This window comes from Coregonus clupeaformis, unplaced genomic scaffold, assembly GCF_020615455.1.
Source record: "Coregonus clupeaformis isolate EN_2021a unplaced genomic scaffold, ASM2061545v1 scaf0004, whole genome shotgun sequence".
NCBI lineage: Eukaryota > Metazoa > Chordata > Actinopteri > Salmoniformes > Salmonidae > Coregonus > Coregonus clupeaformis.
The window spans coordinates 1,417,501-1,444,568 of record NW_025533459.1 but is presented as its reverse complement, the minus strand read 5'-3'; the positions used below and the strand labels follow the sequence as shown (position 1 = coordinate 1,444,568).

Here is a 27,068-nt window from a genome sequence, read left to right as displayed (position 1 = left end):
GCAGGTCGAGAGTCTCAAGTTCCTTAGTGACCACATCACCAACAAACTACCATGGTCCAAACACACCAATACAGTCGTGAAGGGGGCACGACAACACCTTTTCCCCATCAGGAGACTGAAAAGATTTGGCATGGGTCCCCAGATCCTCAAAAGGTTATACAGCTGCACCATCGAGAGCATCCTGACTGGTTGCATCACTGCCTGGTATGGCACCTGCTCGGCATCTGACCGTAAGGTGTTACAGAGGGTAGTGCGTACGGCCCAGTACATCACTGGGGCCAAGCTTACTGCCATGCAGGACCTATATACTAGGCGGTGCCAGAGGAAGGCCCAAAAAATTTTCAGGGACCATAGGGCTCTGGTCAAAAGTAGTGCACTATGTAGGGAATAGGGTGACATTTGGGCCGCATCCAGAGAGAGAGAGAGGGATCAAGTCCTCATTAAAAGATAAGGTCGTAGTACTAGACTGTGACAGGCTACAGGATAGGAGCAGGTTGTTAATGGAACTGAATAAATACACTGAACTGGAGCTGGCTAGCTTGTCATCAGCTTCCACTAACACCCCACAGAAGCAGACTGTTCCTATGCTATGCTAACCATTAACAGGTTAGCAAACAGGCTAGACAGCAAACTGTTATGCTAACATTAACTTACTAGTTAACGATATGCTATGCTATTATTAAGGCTAGCTAGGAGGATCCCATGCCATCATCATCAGGCTAGCTAACAAGCTCCTAATGAAAAGTGACCCCTGAAATCAGTGTTCAGCGAGCGCATGATAAAACAGTCACACTCAGGTCCTCCACTAGGAAACCACTCCACGCACTCACTCACTCACTCACTCCACCTAATGCCTCTGAACACTTGGGTTCAGAGACTGAGCAGCCAACAAGATAATCAGGTGCTGCTGACAGGTGACATGAAGATACAACTACAAATGTGTCCCAAATGGCACCCTATTCATGGCACCCTATTCATGGCACCCTATTCCCTATACAGTGCACATAGGGCTCTGGTCAACAGTAGTGCACTATATAGGGACTAGGGTGCCATTTGGGACAGATGCTTGGTGGTGGGCTGGCTGGTAGGACAGAGGGGGATGGGGGTGGGCTGGCTGGTAGGATAGGGGGTATGGGGGTGGGCTGGCTGGTAGGATAGGGGGGATGGGGGTGGGCTGGCTGGTAGGATAGGGGGGATGGGGGTGGGCTGGCTGGTAGGATAGGGGGATGGGGGTGGGCTGGCTGGTAGGATAGGGGGATGGGGGTGGGCTGGCTGGTAGGATAGGGGGGATGGGGGTGGGCTGGCTGGTAGGATAGGGGGTATGGGGGTGGGCTGGCTGGCTGGTAGGATAGGGGGGATGGGGGTGGGCTGGCAGGATAGGGGGATGGGGGTGGGCTGGCTGGTAGGATAGGGGGTATGGGGGTGGGCTGGCTGGTAGGATAGGGGGTATGGGGGTGGGCTGGCTGGTAGGATAGGGGGTATGGGGGTGGGCTGGCTGGTAGGATAGGGGGGTATGGGGGTGGGCTGGCTGGTAGGATAGGGGGATGGGGTGGGCAGGCTGGTAGGATAGGGGGATGGGGGTGGGCTGGCTGGTAGGATAGGGGGTATGGGGGTGGGCTGGCTGGTAGGATAGGGGGTATGGGGGTGGGCTGGCTGGTAGGATAGGGGGTATGGGGGTGGGCTGGCTGGCTGGTAGGATAGGGGGGTGGGGGTGGGCTGGCTGACTGGTAGGATAGGGGGGATGGGGGGTGGGCTGGCTGGCTGGTAGGATAGGGGGGTAGGGGGGTGGGCTGGCTGGTACGATAGGGGGTATGGGGGTGGGCTGGCTGGTACGATAGGGGGATGGGGGTGGGCTGGCTGACTGGTAGGATAGGGGGATGGGGGTGGGCTGGCTGGTAGGATAGGGGGTATGGGGGTGGGCTGGCTGGTACGATAGGGGGGTATGGGGGGTGGGCTGGCTGGTACGATAGGGGGGATGGGGGTGGGCTGGCTGGTACGATAGGGGGGATGGGGGTGGGCTGGCTGGTACGATAGGGGGGGATGGGGGTGGGCTGGCTGGTAGGATAGGGGGGTATGGGGGTGGGCTGGCTGGTACGATAGGGGGGTATGGGGGTGGGCTGGCTGGTACGATAGGGGGGTATGGGGGTGGGCTGGCTGGTACGATAGGGGGGTATGGGGTGGGCTGGCTAGAAAGATGCAGGTTGAAAGTGAGTGGGAGAAAGAAGAGAGGAGACAGCTCAGTTCACTCGTAACACGGCTCCCTCCTTCCAAAGTGCTGAACTGAGTCAAAACATGAATGGAGCCAGCTAGCCAGACCCCCCCCTCCACCAACCAAACCACAAATCAAAATCCACTTCTCAGCCAAACACCAAAAACGACAGGTGGTGGGAATTCGCCCCCGTCTATTACACCGTTCCAAACCATTCCAATTGAAGTTAAGAGCGGCTGCCCATACATCAGCATACTGTAAATGAAAGCAGTGCACTCTGGACAGATGTGAATTATGTATTACACCCCCTGCCTCCCTCCGATCAGACTATAGCATGCTCAGTTCAACCAAGGGGGGCTTTGCAGCATATTTCTACTGCTCTACCCCCTCCCTCGCTCACTCCATCTCTTCCTCCCCCTCTTCTCCGGGAGTCCAGGGATTCATAAAGAGCCATTTGTTTAATAATTATATTTTGTTTATGTCTGGCGTGTGTAGTGTGTAGTGTGTAGATATACAGCCAGTCAGACAACAGGCAGGCAAGCTGAAGATTTACAGTCTTGGTTGGTTCCAACATGGAGCTGCCGCAACATGTTGGGAGATATCAATATTCTGATGGTGACGAGTCAGCGGAAAGGAGGGAAGATGGAGAAAAAAAAATAGACGTGGAGAGGAATGAGGCTCGAACACTGTGAGCAAGTGTGCAAGGCGAGCGAGTGAGCAAGCGAGCGAGAGAGAGAGAGAGAAAACAGCGCTGATCTTCGACGCCAGGCTGCCACCACTCTGTAGTGGTGAGTGGCTGCAACAAAAGCATAGAATAACATCCCAGGCTTTAAGACTCGTCTTTTCTCTCTGCCTGCGTCGTTAGCTGGCTGCTCTGAACGCACAGAGCCCATAGGAGGAGAGCAGCTCCCTCCAACACACCGATCGCTACAGTAGGATGCACTACTGGGATTGTGCTGGCAACCACACCACGGACCGACCAACCCAACGGGTCTCTGCCATCAACAAGTTAGGGACTGGACGGTTAGGGGACGGAGAGGACCCCCCCCCCCCCCCCAGCCAAGAGGGGAACCATTTGATCCTCAATTAACCAATTGAGCTGACATCATTGCAGTGGTGAGGAAGGAGGGAAGGAGAAGGAGGGAACATCAGAGAGGCTGTATTCCGAGCCAGGGCACTTTGGATGCAAATCATCAACTTAAAAAACTATTGCTAAAATAAAAATGCACCCCTTTTGATAATGTTGGATTAAAACTACAGATGGAAAGAGGACAAATAGAAATTGCCAACATCAACCAGGGACATGGGATTTCAGATGTTTCAATTGGGAGGGTTCAATAGCAACGCTGCTGCTTTATTCTTTCAGGAAGAGAAGAGCCCGGTTCCTTTTGTGATTCAGAAGGGCTTTTATTTTCTCCGTTTGGATCTGTGTTCCATCTGCCTGCTTCGGGAGTCTGCTGCGGAAAAGGACAGTTGAATGCAGCCTCCGATGTGCACAAAAGAATGGGTAAGTTATCCTCCTTTATCCAGAGAGTCTCGACCTGAATAGGAAACAGAGTGAAAAGGAGGGGCTGAGGGCTAATAGGGGTATTCAAGGCTTTTCCATTTACTTCCAATGTCATCATCCTCTTCTTTCCCTTCTCTATGAGGGGGGGGTAGTCAAGTCGTGATTTCCTATTAAATTAAACGAACAACTGACGTGTTGTATAACAGCGCAAAATATTATATCTACATTGGCATGGCACATCGTTCAAAGCAAATTCTTAAAGATTGTTGAGTCAACTGAACTAATAGAAAAATCTATTGAATCAAAGGCATAATGATTATAGAAGCAGAGAGATGAGGAAAGAAAATTCTTTTAAAAAAGGAAAAGAACCTGCAGATCTTCTTCGTCGGATAATAACCAATTACGACAAGTCAGAAGGGAAGGAAAATGAGCTGAACGGAGGGTGAGAAAAGTCCTCATCACTGCTGCATCCATCAACACATTAGCTTCACATGTAACAGAGAATCTCTCAGACAGGGCTTTTGTTCACCTCCCTCCTTTCCTTGCTCGCCGTCAAAGTAAACTCCGAACACTCATGTTCATGTACACAGCAGTGATGCTATGCGGTCGATAGTATGTGAAATTCTGGAAGACTGAGGGGGGAGCGCAAGAGAAAGATGAGAGGGAGGGAGGGAGGGGAGAATAAAAACTGTTACCAGATCAGCTTTCCCTCCCCTTGGTTGATTTTTATTATTATCTTTAAACCCCCCAGGTTTCCATTCAAGGTGGCCATTGGTGGGACCTGCACCAACGGCATTGTGCCTGTGTGTGATCAGCATGCTGCTGTGCCTGCCGTCTCCTGCGTCATGCACAACCTGCCCCCAGAAATGCCGCTGCGAGGACCAGCAGTTCTACTGTGACACCCAGGGATTAGAAGCGCCCCCGGACGGCGTTGACAGGGGGGCCCTGGGGTTATCGCTCCGCCACAACAGCGTCGCTGAACTCAGCCCGGACCAGTTCAATGGCTTCTCCCAGCTCACCTGGCTCCACCTGGACCACAACCAGATCACCACGGTGCAGGAGGACGCCTTCCAGGGGCTCTACAAGCTCAAAGACCTCAACCTGAGCTCCAACCGGATCACCAAGCTGCCAAACACGACCTTCATCCATCTCATCAACCTACAGATCCTGGACCTGTCCTTCAACCAGATGACGGCGCTGGAGCCTGAGTTGTTTCATGGCCTCCGCAAGCTGCAGATCCTCCACCTGCGCTCCAACTCGCTGCGCACCACCCCCGTCCGGGCCTTCTGGGACTGCCGCAGCCTTGAGTACCTGGGTCTGTCCAACAACCGGCTGCGGAGCCTGGCCCGGAACGGCTTCGCTGGCCTCATTAAGCTCAGAGAGCTCCACTTGGAACATAACCAGCTGACTAAGATCAACCTGGCCCACTTCCCCCGCCTGGTGGCTCTGCAGTTCCTTTACCTGCAGTGGAACAAGATCTCCAACCTGACCTGCGGCATGGAGTGGACCTGGACCACGCTGGAGAAGCTGGACCTCACAGGGAACGAGATCCGGGTGCTGACCCCGGACGTGTTCGAGACGCTGCCCAACCTGAAGATCCTCCTACTGGATAAAAACAAGCTAGACAGCCTGGACCCTCTGGTCATGGATATGTGGCTGTCTCTAGGTACCGTGGGGCTGTCCAGCAACCTTTGGGAATGTACCAAACGGATCTGCTCCCTGGCCACTTGGCTGAGCACCTTTAAGGGGAGGTGGGAACACTCCATCCTGTGCCACACCCCCGAGTACGCCCAGGGCGAGGAGATACTGGATGCCGTTTATGGATTCCAGCTTTGTCTGAATTTTACGGCGCCGCCACCGGTCGTCTTGACCACAAGCACATTGTCAATGGCCACGGATGCGCCAAAAGTCACGACGGCGGAGGCCACCAGCTCGCTGTTAGGAGTAATGCAGCAGACACCCACGCAGGACTTCTATGGGGATTTTGGGCACTTTACGACCATAACGACGACGACGACGACGACGACTGCCACGCCGCGCACCGCCCCGGCAACCACCGCCCCTACAGTGGAGGGCGGGGGCGGAGAGGTGGGAGTCACGGAGGACTTCTCGGAGACGGACAACACGGTCCTAACCCAGAGGGTGATCATTGGAACTATGGTCCTTCTGTTTTCCTTCTTCTTCATTATTTTCATTGTGTATATCTCACGGAAGTGCTGCCCTCCTACCATGCGCAGGATACGCCAGTGCTCGGCCATGCAGAACAGCCGTCAGATGAGGACCCAGCAGCGGCAGCAAATGGCGGACCTGGCCACGCAGGTACCCTATAACGAGTACGAGCCCAGCCACGAGGAGGGAGCGCTGGTCATCATCAACGGCTACGGGCAGTGCAAGTGTCAGCAGCTGCCTTACAAAGAGTGTGAAGTATAAACGATGTATTGCTCCTGAAGCAGCAGCATATGGGATGTTTACCATTCTGACCATTTCAAAATGATACAGGGTTTCTTTTTTGCTTTTGTCCCCCCAGTTTATACAAAAAAAAAAAAAAAAAAAAAAAAAACATGATTTCTACTCACTAGCTTTGAGAAATCAATGAGATTAGTATATTGAGTGGGAGAGTTGATGACTGGTGGTTGGAACGGACAGTGACGAGATGTAGTAGAGATATTCACACATTTATTTTTATATGAACGCAAGAATGTTCATATCAAAGCTGTGGGCAATCAGTCGCCACAGGAAAAAAACCGGTAGAGACAGATGTGTCACCCCATTATTAGTAGTCACTATATTCCGCAGCACAGAGAAGACGAAATCTTTAGCCAAAAAAATGTCTGGCGACTGATCCTTCTACAAAAGAGACTGAAAAGCTACAGATTCATTTCCAAGGGGAATCACGGTAGCCACAGTATGTCACTATCACAAGCACTTGTTGGTACAGTACTGATTATATGGGGTTGGTTATTAAATGCAAAGCATTTTTATTCAAATTTGTTCTTTTTTTTTTTGTAAATTACTATGAACATTGAATAAATGTTTATTTATGACACAATCTGAATTAAACCTCCAACAGAAAATGTAATCTGCTAAACATTACTTGGTTGCTATTTATGTTTCAAAAACATGCATTTCCTTCTACTCTCCGTCTCTCTCTGGATCCAAACAGGACCTTTCCATTTTGGTCAGTGAACGCCCATGATAGCCTTCTTGTCTTAAATTGATTCGATAAAGTCCATTGCCTCCCATTAAATCTTAGCACTGTACGTGGAAAGGTTAACGTCCAGTAACTGCTTAGCCAAAACCGTCCGTCTACAGTCTATGAGATGTGGAGCTGTAGAAGGCCATGTAAACACTCCTTCATCATCATCGGCTACGGTATTAAAGAGATGAGATCAGTGTGACGACCTGCTAGACAGATACCAGCGTCCTCACTGACAGTAACGGAGCCGCAGCTTAACCTTTTTCTACTGCCGTTTACTGATGCAATAGACGCCAGGGGCCAACATCCACACACAAGGTAGAAGTTTCTGGAAAGGTAGTAGCAGATGTCTAGCTAGTACAGAGAGACAGAGTAATGATGAACAACGAAAAACCCATTCTGCTCTGCACAGTGAGTCTCTCTCTCTCATGCTGAAAATACATTTGTCCCATGGGGATTCCCAGTCGTGTTCGAGCTCACAGCCAGCCTCTGTGTAGAAACACAGACCCTAATCAACTCTGACAGCGTCAACATTGAACCAATTAAGGACAGGCAAAAATAATCTAATACTCTGTCGCACACACCAATGATCCAACGAAATGTAGCTTGCTACTGCTGCCAGTCGGTCGTCCACTCAAAAACACAGTTGGTAGAAACATACATCACTCAACACTGCCAACTAGGGCATTTATCTCCGTATCGCGAATCCTGCTCTTGTGAGATACTGTCAAGCCAGGCTGACATTTCCCTTTGGGCAGAAAGGAGGAGGGGGGGGGACAGGCAGAAGGAGGGGGGGGGGGACAGGCAGAAAGGAGGAGAGGGGGGGGAAACAGGCAGAAAGGAGGAGGGGTGACAGGCAGAAAGGAGGAGGGGTGACAGGCAGAAAGGAGGAGAGAGGTGCCGTTGACTGTAGATAATTACCCTGCACAGCAACATGGGATTTTACAAGAGAGGCCCTACGTTAAACTGCAGAGAATCTCCCCTGAATGCGAATGCAGCTCGTGTGATAAGCAAACAGAGGGGAGAGGAGAGCGGCTAAGGCTGGGGCTCAGGGCTGAGGCAGAGGAGGCTGAGAGGCAGGTTTAGGACACATTGGTATGCAGCACAGAGAGGATATGCATTAGCATCAGACTAAAGCAGCCACCGCTGCAGCGCCCCTCTCTCCCCCTCCCTCCACAGGTCGTTTTGTGCTCTGTTTGGAAGGTAGGGGGCATGGAGAGAGAGGTGGGGGAAGGAGGGGGATGGGAAGGAGGGAGAGAGATGTGGAGGGAGGAGGGGGATGGGAAGGAGGGAGAGAGAGGTGGGGGAAGGAGTAGGAGTGGGCGATATACCGGTTTGATAGTAAAAACCGGTATTGTGCCGCGCCATGATATGGATTTAGCAATATCATGGATACCGCGATTTATTCAGAATTCATAAATTCGAATTTTGCATCAATATTTTTTTGTTCCAAATTTCAACTGAGTGATAGTACTAAGTAGCTACATCTTTTTTTTATTTTTTTTATCCAACCTTTCTTGGTTCTTACGAATAAAAGAATGTATGTTAATATGTTGACCTATTTTTATGAGCGCACGTCGCATGCACTTGTTGCACGCATGTAGTGCTAGCAACAAAGAAGTGTGCAGGCAGCTGCAGTTAGGAGGCAGGTTAACTATTGGGGGAAAACTTTACAATCCAGGATGAGCGAAAACACAGAAATTGATGTTGCTCAAGAGCAGGAGGATAAATTGGTTAAGAAGAAAGGGGGCACCTCTGTTGTTTGGAACTGGTTTGGCTTTAAAATCTCCGACCCCGACCAAAACACTACCCTATGCAAGTTGTGTCGTCGTGTTGTCTTAGCAAAAGGTGGAAACACGACCAACCTGTTCAATCACTTAAAAAACATACATGTCCGTGAGTATGAACAATGCACCAGAATGCGTGAGACAGTAAGCCCAGGAGCTCGCCCGAAGACAAGCCAGACTCGCACTCAACAATCAATTATATCATCATTTGCTGCCGGTACTTGCTATGAGAAGACGAGCAAAAAATGGATAGACATCACAGCTGCGATTACAAATCACATAGCGAAGGACATGGTACCGATTCAAACTGTGGAGAAAGAGGGGTTCAGAAAGTTGATTCAAACTCTGGACCCAAGATATGAGATCCCGAGCCGCAAATATTTTAGCCAAAAATGCCTGCCACAGCTTTACACAGAATGCTGGGACAGAGTTTACAGTGAGATAAATAACATTCCATTCTTCTCCACTACTGCCGATCTATGGTCAAGTCGTACCACAGAACCTTATATAAGCCTCACAATCCATTACATAGACGGTGACTGGAAACTGAAAAGTAAGTGCCTACAGACGTCTTATTTCCCAGACGACCACACCGGGGAAATAATTGCAGGTGGGCTGAGGGACATACTGTCGTCCTGGGGATTAAAAGAGTCGCGTCAAGTTTGTATGACGACCGACAGCGGATCGAACATGATCAAGGCATTGCAGCTGAACAAGTGGGCAAACCTTGGATGTTTCGGACACAGGCTGCACAATGCTATTGGTAAGTTTCAGGACTGTAGCCTAGGCCTACCCTGTATGATGCTTATTATTAAGAAAAAATACAGCTCACATCAGCCATGTACCGTAGGCTAAATCTAAGCACATCAGATTTGTAAAATGTGTAACAGTTGAATGTAAATGCCGTAAATCCTCAAACAAAGATTAAAAGTTATATTGTATTGTGATTTCTATATAAAAATGCATTATTATTAATTATTATTGTATTGTGATTCGATTATTTTTCACCCTATTATTTTGATTTCTTATTCCCAATTTCCAGAGAGGAGTGTCCAAAACGCTCCCGGGCCACAGGGGTGTGCGATTTCCCGGGCCACAGGGGTTTGCAAAAAGGTGGTTAGCACGTTCTCATACAGCTGGAAAAAGCAGAAGGCCCTGATGACAGCACAGAATGAACTAAGCCTGCCCCTGCACAAGCTCATCACAGAATCTCCGACAAGGTGGGGATCTCGTCTGAAAATGATGGAAAGAGTCCTGGAGCAGGAAAAGGCCATTACACAGGTCCTGGCAGGGGACAAAAAGACACGGCACCTTGTACCTACCTGGCAAGACATCCAGGTCTTGGAATCAGTCACAGCAGCACTGAAGCCACTCCAGGACTTTACAGATGCCCTGTCAGGAGAAGCGTATGTGAGCGTGTCCTATTTGAAGCCTGTCATCAATCTGTTAAATGCAGAGGTTCTAAATCTGAGCAAGGACGATACAGAACTGACCAAAGAGATCAAGATCAAGGTTCTTGATTACTTGAATAACAAGTACACTGACCCTGCAACAGATGAGCTGCTCTCCATGGCTACCTTTCTAGATCCAAGGTTCAAGACCAGGTACATGTCCGCTGAGAAACTGGAGGACATTAAGGTATTTATTCATTTGTTCTTGTTTTATTGCTTCAAATGTAAAGCACTTTGGGCTGCATTTTATGTATGAAAGGTGCTATACAAATAAAGTTTAATTATTTTCATTTTTAAGGTGAGAGCTGCCTCAGAGACCGAAGCCCTCCTGGTGGAGAACACAGCCCTGGGAAAATCGTCTCTTGCAGAGGATCACACTGACAGGGAGAAAGAAGCTTCCACTGCTCATCAATCAGGCAAGAAGCCCAAGAAGAGCCTTGGGAGCTTCTTTAAGCAGACCAGCAGTGCACCTGCCTCATGTTCAGAGAGGCAGATCATTGAGCAAGAGCTGAATAGCTACATTCTGGCAACGGCAGCAGACAGCGAGTCTGATCCTTTGGAGTGGTGGCGATTTCACGGATCTAATTTTCCACGTGTGAGTTGTCTGGCAAAGAAATACTTATGCATCCCTGCCACAAGTGCCCCCTCTGAGAGGGCATTCAGCACTGGGGGCAATGTGGTGACATGTCACAGGGCAGCACTAAAGCCAGAAACAGTCAACATGCTGGTATTCCTGGCACGGAACTTGTGAAGAAAGTTCTAGTGAAGATTTGTTGATATTGTTGATAATTGATGGTTGAGGCTTGAAAGGTTTAGTTTCAAACGGTTAGTTTTTTTACATATCTACGGACCGTAGCCAAAACAAACACACGTATTTGAATTTGTAATTACCTTATTTTCTTTATCTCCTGTTATTTTTTATTTAATTTTACTTAATATCTAATTTATATATATATATATATATATATATATAGCCTACCTACCTCATGTTTACGGAATGCATGTTTGCACAATACAAATAAAAACTTTTCAGGTCCATACGGTCCAATGCCTCACTCTTTCTGGTTATATAAGGTTCAAATACATATTTTCCTTAACTAATATAATTTAACCAAGAAGGGATATTAAAATGTGATTCATATTTTTTTACGTCATATATCGTGATATCATATCGATATCATCTGGACAGTGGAAAATATCGTGATATGAATTTTAGCTCATATCGCCCACCCCTAGGAAGGAGGGGGATGGGAAGGAGGGAGAGAGAGATGGGGGAAGGAGGGGGATGGGAAGGAGGGATAGAGAGGTGGGGGAAGGAGGGGGATGGGAAGGAGGGAGAGAGAGGTGGGGGAAGGAGGGGGATGGGAAGGAGGGGGATGGGAAGGAGGGAGAGAGAGGTGGGGGGAGGAGGGGGATGGGAAGGAGGGAGAGAGAGAGAGGTAGGGGAAGGAGGGGTAGAGGGGGGTTAGCGAGGATAGACAGATAAGCCAAGACATGACCCCCTGGTTGCCCAAGGGAATGAGCATCCTTCCAGGCAGGTAATGTTTTTCTATGGGGCTAAGATCAACAGGGCAGGTAATGTTTTTCTATGGGGCTAAGATCAACAGGGCAGGTAATGTTTTTCTATGGGGCTAAGATCTACAGAGGGGGGGGGGGGGCAGGGAGCAGTTGTGCATCCAAATTGCACCCTATCCCCTACACAGTGCACCAATTTAGACCAGTGCCCTATGGGTTCTGGTTAAAAGTAGTGCACTATATAGGATAGTGTGTCATTTGGGATGAACGCCAGAATGACAAACAGTGTCCGCACACTGCAGGGAGCAGTTGTGCATCCAAATTGCACCCTATCCCCTACACAGTGCACCAATTTAGACCAGTGCCCTATGGGTTCTGGTTAAAAGTAGTGCACTATATAGGATAGTGTGTCATTTGGGACGAACGCCAGAATGACAAACAGTGTCCGCACCTTGGGGCTAGGACAACGGGGAGGATAACAACTTGGCAATGTGGAGCCAAAACCAATTACTCCTCCTCCCCTCATAGAAAAAAATTAAATCAACAAACAAAAATAATGAAATCAATGAAAAAGAAAGCAAGTGAGATGGAGCGTGAGAAAGTTAACTATGACAGTTTAGGAATTGGCACTGGCTCAGAATCCCGGTTTGTTGAGCAGCTTTTAGACAACTTCTATTAGAAGAGAGAAGGGGTACTTTGAAGTCGTCCATCTACAAAGATTTGGAAATGCTTTAGAATAGACAGAGAGGGAGTCTTGATCGAAGTGACTGGAGATGGGACGGAAGGAGAGGAAGGACGGAAGGAGAGGAGGGACGGAAGGAGAGGAGGGACGGAAGGAGAGGAAGGACGGAAGGAGAGGAAGGACGGACCCTAGAGGACGCTATGAAGTGTCACCGGTGTTGAAACAGGCAGTCTTCTGACGGAGCCAAGCTAACTGGCTAACCCAAGGCTTTTTCAAAAGTACTGCACTATAAAGGCAATAGTGTGCTATTTGGGACGCAACCCTGGTCACAGTGACAGGGCAGGTAATGTCAACAGTGACGTGGTCTCACTAGGAGTCCTAAACACGCTCACAACTTCCAGCAGAGAGAGCGGGAGAAAATAGGGCTTAAGTTCTTATTGGTTCAATTAAATCAGATCATGAACAACGCACTCCAGTGTTCTACAAGACAAATCTGGTGGCAGAGAGAGGAGAGGATGTCCCCCAAACGACACCATACACCCTTAATAGTCCCACTACTTTGGACACTTCTTAAGGGAATGGCGTGCCATTTGGGACGCAGGCGGAGCCGATGTAGAAACTAGATCTTATCAGTGGAGCAGAGCCGAGCAGGAGGCAACAGGTGATCCAACCATCCATCCACACAGCAAGCAGACTGTTTCAGTCAGTCACATAACTCAAAAAGGTTTTTGGAGTCGTTATTCAAATTGTTGTTCCATTGTAGTTTTTTCTCCAAACTAAGCCTCGTCGTCACGCACTCCCATCTTGATGTCTCTGAAAAAACTATTTTGATTTACTTATTTTTTTTTCTATCAAGGCTAAGAACTGCTTTACTGTTGTCCCTTCCGAAATGTCATGCATGTTCCAAGAAACCAGTCCAAGCTGACTTCAGTCTTAATGTCATTCAGATAAAAACAGAAGCCTTATTTCTAAATTAATGGCCCACGGATGGATAACAGGGACAGGAGAGAGAGAGAGTGAATAGTAGTATATTTTCTTGGGAGGGAAGGAAAGAAGAAGTGTTGACAAACATTTGACATCTAACTGTTAAAGATTGCAGCTTGTTATAAGTGATTGAAATGAAACCACAATTTGTAGAAATATGCCTCCATTTTCACATTCCGGCAAGTTCTGTCAAGTTCGTTTTTTTTTGGGTTGTTATCTTGTGATATTCTGAAGCCCTGCTCTCACTCCACCTCCCCGATAACCTCTGGGCCAAATGAATGCTGTTCTCTCCTCTTCCCTCCCCGATAACCTCTGTATTGTAATATGTACCATTTCATATCTGTAAAGTGGATAAGATGTTGCAAAACTGAAACATATCTTTTTCCCCCCCTTAAAACATATATTTTTAAATAAAAATGGTTCCAATTAATTTGGTTATAAATGAGTGAGGCTTATTATATGACTTTCTCCCTTGGTGGGTCTTCACCATCAGCACAGGAATCAACCCCAACCAAGAGTTGGCATGTTGATCGGCCTTTGTCCTGCAGGCTAAACGTGTCCTAAAATGGAGATGATCCCTCCGTGATTCCTGTTTATGAAACAACTTCCATTATGATCCCCACCCTGGTTTCTGCCTGTATATTCTAAAACAGGAGGTGACATTACAGAAGAGGGTTGGTTGTCATGAGAGAACAGATCTTTTCTAAAGAGTAAAGAGGTTGGATATCGTTCCAACCAACCAGGCACTTTCCTGTCTGAAATGGCATCATGTTCCCTATATAGTGAACTAGAGCCCATAGGGTTCTGGTCAAAAGTAGTGCACTGTATTAAATAGGGTGACATTTGGGAGGCAACCCCAAGATTAAATGCCGCCCGAATAACTCCCATCAAATGGCCCGGGACATTTGTGAGAGCCTTCTCCAGTGGAGCGGTTAAGACTACCATGATAAAACACACAATGATTGACATTGGTTGGAAGTGATTATTTAAACAAAACAGGAAGAAAAAAAAAAGGGGGGAGGAAAGGAGGAAGTACCTCAGTTCGGCTGGAGACTTATGTGTCCTATTTTATTTGGTACATTTGTTTTTTTTGCTTGACGTTTTTTCTTCTTCTGCTTGTTCCTGTGAAGAGAGGGTCTTTCAGACAGTGCAGTGTGCACAGCGCCCCTGTTGTGTTATGATGCAGGGGTCTGGAGCATGCTACTAAGTGCACTGGCTATTATGTAGCCGTTGTCGTCGGTGGATTTCAGGAGGAGGGGTGAGGCTGCATTACACTGCTGTAGAGGAGTTGAGACTCCAGCTGCGTCCCAAATGCCACCCCTATTCTTTATGCCATTATAGTGCATTACTTTTGACCGGCCCCCAATAGCGCTCCGGTCTAAAGCAGTGCGCTATATAGGCAACAGGGTGACATTTGGGACGCAACCTTAAAACAGGGTCAAGTCAGACTTCGCTAGCTAACCTACACGATAGGTGTGTGCGGCGCGGTGAACACACGTAACAGCAGCCAAGGTGAACAAATCTCCATGGCTAATGTACCTCATCCACCCCTTCACGCCAGACAAGGACAAAAGTACTACTGAGTAACGCAATCCTGTTTCTTCAGACGGACGATGGAGTCAGGCAGGGGAGAGAGCGTCAGCATGCCGGTAGGAACGTGGCACTACTCCCACAGTAGCTCAATTGGTAGAGCACGGCGCTTGTAACGCCAGGGTAGTGGGTTCGATCCCCGGGACCACCCCATATGTAAAAATCACAATGATTTATGGGTGAAGCGGTGCTTTTCAGACCAACTGTGACTCAAGCCCATCTCAGCGGGCGCTAGTAGCTGGGCAGCTATAGGCTCAGGGAGGACGTCTGCAACACTCTGCACCGCCGGACTTCCTCTTCAGGCTCACCAACCCAAGCTATTAACACAAAAGGTCACATTTTAATTTGGCGTTGGCCCCATCTGTCAGGGGTTGTCCCATTTGGACAAGATGAAAACATGGGAGAGAGAGAAACTCTGGCTGGAGATGGATTTAGCTAGAGGAGGCTTCTGAGAGGATTATACGGTACAGAGAGAGGGGGGTTGAGGACCGATAAGATCTTTATCTTCAAAACATTTGTCCATTTCTGGGTTTGTCAGCGAGCATCTTTCCAATTAACAGTAAGGGTGAGATGTCAGTCACTAGAGAGAGGCCAGACTGCAGAAGAAGAAGCACTCCCAGGATTGGTGGAGAGTGGGCTCAGCTAAGATGTTCCCATATAAGAAAAGAAAAGCCTTTTATGCTTACTCATTCCCACTAACTGCCGGATGTTAATTTGCTTCCTTTGTTAACAGAGTTAGAGAAAGATGAAAGTTACTTTTAGTTTGATAGCGAGGGCCTGAGGAAGGAAGGCAGGCAGGCAGGCAGACAGGGGGCCTGGGTAAGGGGTGAAGGACACTGATTCTTCCGTGTTTGGTATCTGCTATTAAAAGGTGGCTGTAGAAGCCCGGCCCAGTGTAGTCGTTGCTCATTCTGGCTGATCAAAGCTCTCTACAAAAGGGAAGTGATGGCTGGGGTAGCTACGCAGCACCATGAAAAGAGGAGAAAAGAGGAGGGGAAGGGAAGAAGGAAAGAAAAAAAAAAATCAGCTTTCCATAATAATGTTTTATTGAACTGAAGCTACCCACACCAAGTTAATGTTCTTATCTAAAAGGTTGCTTATTATAATATATATATATATACACACACACATATATATATACACACACACACAGTGGGGAGAACAAGTATTTGATACACTGCCGATTTTGCAGGTTTTCCTACTTACAAAGCATGTAGAGGTCTGTAAATTTTATCATAGGTACACTTCAACTGTGAGAGACAGAATCTAAAACAAAAATCCAGAAAATCACATTGTATGATTTTTAACTAATGAATTTGCATTTTATTGCATGACATAAGTATTTGATACATCAGAAAAGCAGAACTTAATATTTGGTACAGAAACCTTTGTTTGCAATTACAGAGATCATACGTTTCCTGTAGGTCTTGACCAGGTTTGCACACACTGCAGCAGGGATTTTGGCCCACTCCTCCATACAGACCTTCTCCAGATCCTTCAGGTTTCGGGGCTGTCGCTGGGCAATACGGACTTTCAGCTCCCTCCAAAGATTTTCTATTGGGTTCAGGTCTGGAGACTGGCTAGGCCACTCCAGGACCTTGAGATGCTTCTTACGGAGCCACTCCTTAGTTGCCCTGGCTGTGTGTTTCGGGTCGTTGTCATGCTGGAAGACCCAGCCACGACCCATCTTCAATGCTCTTACTGAGGGAAGGAGGTTGTTGGCCAAGATCTCGCGATACATGGCCCCATCCATCCTCCCCTCAATACGGTGCAGTCGTCCTGTCCCCTTTGCAGAAAAGCATCCCCAAAGAATGATGTTTTCCACCTCCATGCTTCACGGTTGGGATGGTGTTCTTGGGGTTGTACTCATCCTTCTTCCTCCAAACACGGCGAGTGGAGTTTAGACCAAAAAGCTCTATTTTTGTCTCATCAGACCACATGACCTTCTCCCATTCCTCCTCTGGATCATCCAGATGGTCATTGGGAAACTTCAGACGGGCCTGGACATGCGCTGGCTTGAGCAGGGGGACCTTGCGTGTGCTGCAGGATTTTAATCCATGACGGCGTAGTGTGTTACTAATGGTTTTCTTTGAGACTGTGGTCCCAGCTCTCTTCAGGTCATTGACCAGGTCCTGCCGTGTAGTTCTGGGCTGATCCCTCACCTTCCTCATGATCATTGATGCCCCATGAGGTGAGATCTTGCATGGAGCCCCAGACCGAGGGTGATTGACCGTCATCTTGAACTTCTTCCATTTTCTAATAATTGCGCCAACAGTTGTTGCCTTCTCACCAAGCTGCTTGCCTATTGTCCTGTAGCCCATCCCAGCCTTGTGCAGGTCTACAATTGTATCCCTGATGTCCTTACACAGCTCTCTGGTCTTGGCCATTGTGGAGAGGTTGGAGTCTGTTTGATTGAGTGTGTGGACAGGTGTCTTTTATACAGGTAACGAGTTCAAACAGGTGCAGTTAATGCAGGTAATGAGTGGAGAACAGGAGGGCTTCTCTAAGAAAAACAAACAGGTCTGTGAGAGCCGGAATTCGTACTGGTTGGTAGATGATCAAATACTTATGTCATGCAATAAAATGCAAATTAATTACTTTAAAATCATACAATGTGATTTTCTGGATTTCTCTCTCTCACAGTTGAAGTGTACCTATGATAAAAATTACAGACCTCTTCATGCTTTGTAAGTAGGAAAACCTGCAAAATCGGCAGTGTATCAAATACTTGTTCTCCCCACTGTGTGTGTATATATATATATATATATATATATATATATATATATATATATATATATATATTTTATTTATTTTTTACCAGAGCACAACCCCATACTGTTCCTAGAGGCACAGGAACCAGTCAGAAAAGAGGGATATCCGGCCCCATGCTGCCAGACCCTGAAGTAGGAGCGTCTCAATTGCATCACACCCTGGATGTGGTCCATCCATAGCAACCAGGGTGTAACCTCTAGCCCAGACCAATCACTTACTGAGGGAGAAATATGGTCCAGGAATACCAACACACTAGGGATGATAATGATTAAGCGTTAGTTGGGTTAGCCAGCGAAAATACATTTCACCGGTCATGCTTATCAGCCTATAGGTTCATTTACATCATTTTGTGGAATAAAATTGGTGTCAGAATGTAACAAATCTCGTCAGTCATGAAAACAGGAACCGTGTATTGGTCGACCGGAATTATTATTTTGCCGAAAATAGTAATGTACAGTGAGTTTAAAGAGTTAGAAAGTAGCTTTCAGATGTCAACTAATGGCTGTCTCTAGTCAGAGTGAGCCATGAGCAAGCAGAGTGGAGACTCGTTGCTAGGCAACACAGACGCAGGCTGCAGGGAGCAGTGGAGCCGTGGGAGAGAGGAGCATCGTGAAGCAGCTAACAGCTAAGCTAGCTGTTTCTCAGCATTTCTCTCCTGTTGTACTGGTTTTCATATAAACTTTATTTTGTTGTCCAGAAGCCAAAAGGCACAATTCTAGTCATTAACAACCAATCCTAGTTGCGGCAAGTTTCAAACGGAGATATTCAAACGGAGCTGGCATCGTTGCAGCCGGAGCAGGAGATGATCGTGGACGTCAGGAAACAGCAGAGGGTGCACCCCCCTATCCACATCGACGGGACCGCAGTGGAGAAGGTAGAAAGCTTCAAGTTCCTTGGCGTACACATCACGACAATCTGAAATGGCCCACCCACACAGACAGTGTGGTGAAGAAGGCGCAACAGAGCCTCTTCAACCTCAGGAGGCTGACGAAATTCGGCTTATCACCTAAAACCCTCACTAACCCAAACAGCAATAGGCTAGGCATATTGACATGGGAGAGATACATAACGCAATCACAGGTGTTATTCGAGAGGGCTAAGACAACAACTGGTAATGCCGACGAAAGTTTGGGCTGAGGCTAAACAGATAAACAGGATGGGGTACCGTGTAAAGGAACAGTCCAGCAGGCATCAGCTGTGTAGCTGAGTGATCATAAGGTCCAGTGAACAGCATTAAGTAAGTCCGGGAGCAGTTCGTAGGCTGCTACAGCACAGGCGAGCAGGAGGCACGGCTGTTGATTGGGCGTGCTAGCGGGCCGGGGCTAGCAGATGGATCTTCGTGGTCGTCGCAACGAGAAGCCTGTCGAAACCACATCAGACGATTACGTCGGCAGACCAGTCGTGATGGATCGGCGGGGCTCCGTGTCGACACTAGGAGGTCGCGTCCGGTTGACAGAGAGGTAGATAGCCGGGAGATGGGCCTGGCTCGAGGCTAGCTCAAGGCTAACTGGTGCTAGCTTTGGGACAAGTGGTGATTAGTGGTGATTAGCCAACAACAACAGGCATTCGGTTGCAGCTAGCTAGTTGTGATGATCCGGTGTTAAAGGTCCAGTGATTCAGTGATTCCGGCAGAAAATCCGATATGCTCTGGGTCGATAGGGCGCTGTGCAGACTGGCCGATAATAGTCCAGGCTAGAGCTGGCTGGTAGGTAGTGCAGGCCACGGACAGTGGTGAAGACCGCTAACGGAGGCTAATAGCAAGTAGCTAGTTAGCTGGCTAGCAGGCTAGTTTCAGCCGTGGGTTCTTGATAAAAGGTATGAAGAAATAATAGAATCCGTTCCACATTGGGTGAGGCGGGTTGCAGGAAAGTATATTTAGTTAAAGGATTGAAAGTGAGATAGAGAAATATATACAAAAAAAGACAAAAAAACAAAACAGGCTATTTACACGAGGACACAACATAATACACGACCACACTGCTATGCCATCTTGGAAATTCTATAACATCTACTAAACACGTGTATGTGTCTGCAGCCAGGCAGAGAGACAGGGAAAGTGGTACTGCGCAGCATATTAGGATAATTAAGGTGGCAGGTAAGGATTAGAAAAAGGATTAGGGTTAGCTAGAATGCTCTCCTAACCTGTTCAGGTAATAGCTGTACTCCCTCTAGTCACAGGGTTGTGTCTCTAATGACACCCCATGTCCCTATATAGTGCACTGCTTTAAAGCTCTAGTTAAAAGTACTGCACTAAACAGGGACAATGCTGATGGCTGTCTGTCCATCCGTCCGTCCGTCCGTCCCGGTCTGTCCACTCAGGGACGCCACCTAGTGTCCGTGTCTGGTTATATTTAATGCGTTTGTCTCATCTGTTTAAATCTGTTCTAAATGTGCTTTATAAGGGCGCATGGAAAGTCAATCACCGAGCGGATTTTAAGTGTAGAACAACCTTGAGGGACGAACATGCGGACATTCACGCCTGCCATCAAAGTGACATTAAAATGAGGTCGTAATGGATAGGAAGTCTGTGGGAGCGGTATGTGTTTTAAAAAGGGCCCATTTTCACACAGCAGTATTTTTGCGGCACTTAATGTCACATCTGAAATACCACCATGTAATACAGATCAACTGAAGCGGCTGTTAATGTAGCCTAGCAGATCATCAAAAGGCATCTTTTCCAATATGTCATCTGACAGAGGGCCTCCCTGTCATATTTATGTGAATGTGCAAACGTGACCTTTATATTTTAATTTAATGCACAAAACCCTACTAGCTCCAGAACAGACTGTCAGTTAGGTGTGAGGTAGAGAAGTCATGCTGGCAGTATTTGTAAAACAGAGCACAGCTCCTATAAAGGACACCTGCCAATTATCCTGAAGGGCGAGTGTCAAACAACAGAGAGAGCCGCTGGGAGAGAAAGCAAAGTAGTTGTCCATCATCTGTTTACCGGCCTCCCTCAGAGTGAGAGGAGAGGAGAGGAGAGGAGTGAGAGGAGAGGAGAGAGAGGAGAGAGAGGAGTGGAGAGGAGAGAGTGGAGAGGAGAGGAGGAGAGGAGAGGAGAGGAGAGGAGAGGAGAGGAGAGGAGAGGAGGAGAGGAGTGAGAGGAGAGGAGTGGAGAGGAGTGAGAGGAGAGAGTGGAGAGGAGAGGAGAGAGTGGAGAGGTGAGAGAGGAGAGGAGTGAGAGGAGAGGAGAGGAGAGGAGAGGAGAGGAGAGGAGAGAGAGAGTGAGAAGAGAGAGAGTGGAGAGGAGAGGGAGAGGAGAGAGAGAGGAGAGGAGAGAGAGGAGAGGAGAGGAGAGGAGAGGAGAGGAGAGGAGAGGAGAGGAGAGGAGAGGAGAGGAGAGGAGAGGAGAGAGTGGAGAGGAGAGAGTGGAGAGGAGAGAGTGGAGAGGAGAGGAGAGGAGAGAGTGGAGAGAGGAGAGGAGAGGAGTGAGAGGAGAGGAGTGAGAGGAGTGAGAGGAGAGGAGTGAGAGGAGAGGAGTGAGAGGAGAGGAGTGAGAGGAGAGGAGAGGAGAGGAGAGGAGAGGAGAGAGTGAGAAGAGAGAGGAGTAGTGAGAAGAGAGAGGAGTGGAGAGGAGAGAGTGGAGAGGAGAGGAGAGGAGAGAGAGTGAGAAGAGAGAGGAGAGAGAGGAGTGGAGAGGGAGTGCCAAGTCTGGCAGGGGGAGCATCCATCTTTAACACAGTGATCGGTCTTAAGGTGTCAAATCGGGACCGTTGACAGATGCCTCCCAGTTAATAAACAATGGGCAATATTTGTCTCTATTTGGCCAAGACTGGGAGGAAATGGATAAAGACAGCGGGCTCATCAGGCCACTAGTGGACAGGCTGGAGGAGACTCCTGAACCACCGCAGGTTAGAGGTGGTAGTCAGTAGGAGGAGGAGGAGGTAGAGACAGGAGGAGGAGGAGGAGGAGGAGGAGGTGGTAGAGACAGGAGGAGGTGGTAGAGACAGGAGGTGGTAGAGACAGGAGGAGGTGGTAGAGACAGGAGGAGGTGGTAGAGACAGGAGGAGGAGGAGGAGGAGGTAGAGTCAGTAGGAGGAGGAGGAGGTAGAGACAGGAGGAGGAGGAGGAGGAGGTGGTAGAGTCAGGAGGAGGAGGAGGAGGAGGAGGTGGTAGAGACAGGAGGAGGAGGAGGAGGAGGAGGTAGAGACAGGAGGAGGAGGAGGAGGAGGAGGAGGTAGAGACAGGAGGAGGAGGAGGTGGTAGAGACAGGAGGAGGAGGAGGAGGTGGTAGAGTCAGTAGGAGGAGGAGGAGGTAGAGACAGGAGGAGGAGGAGGAGGTGGTAGAGTCAGGAGGAGGAGGAGGTGGTAGAGACAGGAGGAGGAGGAGGAGGAGGTGGTAGAGACAGGAGGAGGAGGAGGAGGAGGAGGTGGTAGAGACAGGAGGAGGAGGAGGAGGAGGTGGTAGAGACAGGAGGAGGAGGAGGAGGAGGAGGTGGTAGAGACAGGAGGAGGAGGTAGAGACAGGAGGAGGAGGAGGAGGAGGAGGTAGAGACAGGAGGAGGAGGAGGAGGTGGTAGAGACAGGAGGAGGAGGAGGAGGAGGAGGTAGAGTCAGGAGGAGGAGGAGGAGGAGGTGGTAGAGACAGGAGGAGGAGGAGGAGGTGGTAGAGTCAGTAGGAGGAGGAGGAGGTGGTAGAGTCAGTAGGAGGAGGAGGAGGTAGAGTCAGTAGGAGGAAGAGGTGGAGGTAGAGTCAGTAGGAGGAGGTGGTAGAGACAGGAGGAGGAGGAGGTGGTAGAGTCAGGAGGAGGAGGAGGAGGTAGAGTCAGTAGGAGGAGGAGGTAGAGTCAGTAGGAGGAGGAGGTGGTAGAGTCAGTAGGAGGAGGTGGTAGAGTCAGTAGGAGGAGGAGGAGGTGGTAGAGTCAGGAGGAGGAGGAGGAGGTGGTAGAGTCAGTAGGAGGAGGAGGAGGAGGTGGTAGAGTCAGGAGGAGGAGGAGGAGGAGGTGGTAGAGTCAGTAGGAGGAGGAGGAGTAGGTGGTAGAGTCAGGAGGAGGAGGAGGAGGAGGAGGAGGAGGAGGTGGTAGAGTCAGGAGGAGGAGGTGGTAGAGTCAGTAGGAGGAGGAGGTGGTAGAGACAGGAGGAGGAGGAGGTGGTAGAGTCAGTAGGAGGAGGAGAAGGTGGTAGAGTCAGTAGGAGGAGGAGGAGGTGGTAGAGTCAGTAGGAGGAGGAGGAGGTGGTAGAGTCAGTAGGAGGAGGAGGAGGAGGTAGAGTCAGTAGGAGGAAGAGGAGGTGGTAGAGTCAGGAGGAGGAGGAGGAGGAGGAGGTAGAGTCAGTAGGAGGAAGAGGAGGTGGTAGAGTCAGTAGGAGGAGGAGGAGGAGGTAGAGTCAGTAGGAGGAAGAGGAGGTGGTAGAGTCAGGAGGAGGAGGAGGAGGAGGAGGTAGAGTCAGTAGGAGGAAGAGGAGGTGGTAGAGTCAGTAGGAGGAGGAGGAGGAGGAGGTAGAGTCAGTAGGAGGAGGAGGAGGTGGTAGAGTCAGTAGGAGGAGGAGGAGGTGGTAGAGTCAGGAGGAGGAGGAGGAGGTGGTAGAGTCAGTAGGAGGAGGAGGCGGTAGGGTCAATAGGAGGAGGAGGAGGAGGTGGTAGGGTCAGTAGGAGGAGGAGGAGGTGGTAGAGTCAGTAGGAGGAGGAGGAGGTGGTAGAGTCAGGAGGAGGAGGAGGAGGTGGTAGAGTCAGGAGGAGGAGGAGGAGGTGGTAGAGTCAGTAGGAGGAGGCGGCGGTAGGGTCAATAGGAGGAGGAGGAGGAGGTGGTAGGGTCAATAGGAGGAGGAGGAGGTGGTAGAGTCAGTAGGAGGAGGAGGAGGAGGCGGTAGGGTCAATAGGAGGAGGAGGAGGAGGTGGTAGAGTCAGTAGGAGGAGGAGGAGGAGGCGGTAGGGTCAATAGGAGGAGGAGGAGGAGGAGGTGGTAGAGTCAGTAGGAGGAGGAGGAGGTGGTAGAGTCAGTAGGAGGAGGAGGAGGTGGTAGAGTCAGTAGGAGGAGGAGGAGGTGGTAGAGTCAGTAGGAGGAGGAGCTATCTCCTATCTGTGGTTGATCCTCTTCCTGTCTGTCTAAGTAATAAATGGTCTGATCAGGAGGGACGTGAGAATTCTAAATCTACATCAGCCTCCTGTGCACATGCATTATTGAGAAGAGTGGTCGGGTTACCTTGGTCCTGATAGGACGCCATAAGTCACAACAGAGAACCTATCAGTGCAGATCATGTCGCTGACCTCCTGTATCCGCTCTTTACCCTCCTCCGCCTCCTCCTCCACTGACCCTCTGGTCTCCTCCTCCACTGACCCTCTGGTCTCCTCCTCCACTGACCCTCTGGTCTCCTCCTCCACTGACCCTCTGGTCTCCTCCTCCACTGACCCTCTGGTCTCCTCCTCCACTGACCCTCTGGTCTCCTCCTCCTCCTCCACTGACCCTCTGGTCTCCTCCTCCTCCACTGACCCTCTTGGTCTCCTCCTCCTCCTCCTCCTCCACTGACCCTCTGGTCTCCTCCTCCTCCTCCTATGACCCTCTGGTCTCCTCCTCCTCCTCCTCCTATGACCCTCTGGTCTCCTCCTCCTCCTCCTATGACCCTCTGGTCTCCTCCTCCTCCTCCACTGGCCCTCTAGTCTCTTAGTGTTAACTTCCTTCAGGAAATGACAAAAACGAATAAGAGAAGAACCTTGCTATAAATATGCTTGACACGACCACTATGCTATAAATATGCTTGACACGACCACTATGCTATAAATATGCTTGACACGACCACTATGCTATAAATATGCTTGACACGACCACTATGCTATAAATATGCTTGACACGCACCACTATGCTATAAATATGCTTGACATGACCACTATGCTATAAATATGCTTGACACGACCACTATGCTATAAATATGCGCGACACGACCACTATGCTATAAATATGCTAACCCACCACTATGCTATAAATATGCTTGACACGACCACTATGCTATAAATATGCTTGACACGACCACTATGCTATAAATATGCTTGACATGACCACTATGCTATAAATATGCTTGACACGACCACTATGCTATAAATATGCTTGACACGACCACTATGCTATAAATATGCTTGACACGACCACTATGCTATAAATATGCTTGACACGACCACTATGCTATAAATATGCTTGACATGACCATGCTAATTCCAATGAGTGTCTTGAATGACAACTGACAGCTTAATTATTAGTCAGAGAAGAAACCAAGTATTGAGGAAGGAAGAAAATAAATAAATGATTTGATCAAAAACACGGGACAGCTTTAAACAGGGCTCCTCAAATAAACTAAACAGACATAGCAGGGCGTTTCTGCAATCCTCCATTATGCATTATGCTCATTTTAACACAAGGAATAAACCCTTTCATTCAAGCAGATCAAAATCTCCCCCTTTACCTCCATCCCAGCCATGTTTAATAAAAAGTCTGTTGAGTCCTGAGTGGGTGCTTTATTATCTATAGTATAGTCCCCTGCAGCTCAGTTGGTAGAGCATGGCGCTTGCAACGCCAGGGTTGTGGTTTCGTTTCCCACGGGGGGGCCAGTATGAAAATGGATGCACTCACTAACTGTAAGTCGCTCTGGATAAGAGCATCTGCTAAATGACTAAAATGTAATATTAATATGACAGCATATATCAGGCCCGGCACAGCTGTAGGTAGGTGGTGTGTGGGCTGAAGCTGTATCCACTCTAGCAGAGTAACGGGGTAGACTAATGTAGGTGGTGTGTGGGCTGAAGCTGTATCCGCTCTAGCAGAGTAACGGGGTAGACTAATGTAGGTGGTGTGTGGGCTGAAGCTGTATCCACTCTAGCAGTGTAACGGGGTAGACTAATGTAGGTGGTGTGTGGGCTGAAGCTGTATCCACTCTAGCAGAGTAACGGGGTAGACTAATGTAGGTGGTGTGTGGGCTGAAGCTGTATCCACTCTAGCAGTGTAACGGGTAGACTAATGTAGGTGGTGTGTGGGCTGAAGCTGTATCCACTCTAGCAGAGTAACGGGTAGACTAATGTAGGTGGTGTGTGGGCTGAAGCTGTATCCACTCTAGCAGAGTAACGGGGTAGACTAATGTAGGTGGTGTGGGCTGAAGCTGTATCCACTCTAGCAGAGTAACGGGGTAGACTAATGTAGGTGGTGTGTGGGCTGAAGCTGTATCCACTCTAGCAGAGTAACGGGGTAGACGAATGTAGGTGGTGTGTGGGCTGAAGCTGTATCCACTCTAGCAGAGTAACGGGTAGACTAATGTAGGTGGTGTGTGGGCTGAAGCTGTATACGCTCTAGCAGAGTAACGGGGTAGACTAATGTAGGTGGTGTGTGGGCTGAAGCTGTATCCGCTCTAGCAGAGTAACAGGGTAGACTAATGTAGGTGGTGTGTGGGCTGAAGCTGTATCCGCTCTAGCAGAGTAACGGGGTAGACTAATGTAGGTGGTGTGTGGGCTGAAGCTGTATCCACTCTAGCAGAGTAACGGGGTAGACTAATGTAGGTGGTGTGTGGGCAGAAGCTGTATACACTCTAGCAGAGTAACGGGGTAGACTAATGTAGGTGGTGTGTGGGCTGAAGCTGTATACGCTCTAGCAGAGTAACGGGGTAGACTAATGTAGGTGGTGTGTGGGCTGAAGCTGTATACGCTCTAGCAGAGTAACGGGGTAGACTAATGTAGGTGGTGTGTGGGCTGAAGCTGTATCCACTCTAGCAGAGTAACGGGGGTAGACTAATGTAGGTGGTGTGTGGGCTGAAGCTGTATCCACTCTAGCAGAGTAACGGGATAGACTAATGTAGGTGGTGTGTGGGCTGAAGCTGTATACGCTCTAGCAGAGTAACGGGGTAGACTAATGTAGGTGGTGTGTGGGCTGAAGCTGTATACGCTCTAGCAGAGTAACGGGGTAGACTAATGTAGGTGGTGTGTGGGCTGAAGCTGTATACGCTCTAGCAGTGTAAAGGGGTAGACTAATGTAGGTGGTGTGTGGGCTGAAGCTGTATACGCTCTAGCAGAGTAACGGGGTAGACTAATGTAGGTGGTGTGTGGGCTGAAGCTGTATACGCTCTAGCAGTGTAACGGGGTAGACTAATGTAGGTGGTGTGTGGGCTGAAGCTGTATCCACTCTAGCAGTGTAACGGGGTAGACTAATGTAGGTGGTGTGTGGGCTGAAGCTGTATCCACTCTAGCAGAGTAACGGGGTAGACTAATGTAGGTGGTGTGTGGGCTGAAGCTGTATCCACTCTAGCAGTGTAACGGGGTAGACTAATGTAGGTGGTGTGTGGGCTGAAGCTGTATCCACTCTAGCAGAGTAACGGGATAGACTAATGTAGGTGGTGTGTGGGCTGAAGCTGTATACGCTCTAGCAGAGTAACAGGGTAGACTAATGTAGGTGGTGTGTGGGC

General features: G+C 49.0%; 2 protein-coding genes across 5 annotated transcripts in view; one reads left to right on the top strand and one right to left on the bottom strand.

Annotated features, from left to right (window-relative positions):
* Nucleotides 1-27,068, bottom strand: part of LOC121538402 (catenin alpha-1) — a 245,773-nt gene that overhangs the window by 120,533 nt on the left and 98,172 nt on the right. The gene's annotated exons all lie outside the window — the stretch shown is intronic.
* LOC121538414 (leucine-rich repeat transmembrane neuronal protein 2-like) lies at nucleotides 2,813-7,674 on the top strand. The gene is made up of 2 exons (XM_041846393.2): nucleotides 2,813-3,716; nucleotides 4,468-7,674. The coding sequence occupies exons 1-2, from the start codon at nucleotides 3,713-3,715 to the stop codon at nucleotides 6,144-6,146; spliced, it is 1,683 nt and encodes a 560-aa protein (XP_041702327.1). The 5' UTR covers nucleotides 2,813-3,712; the 3' UTR covers nucleotides 6,147-7,674.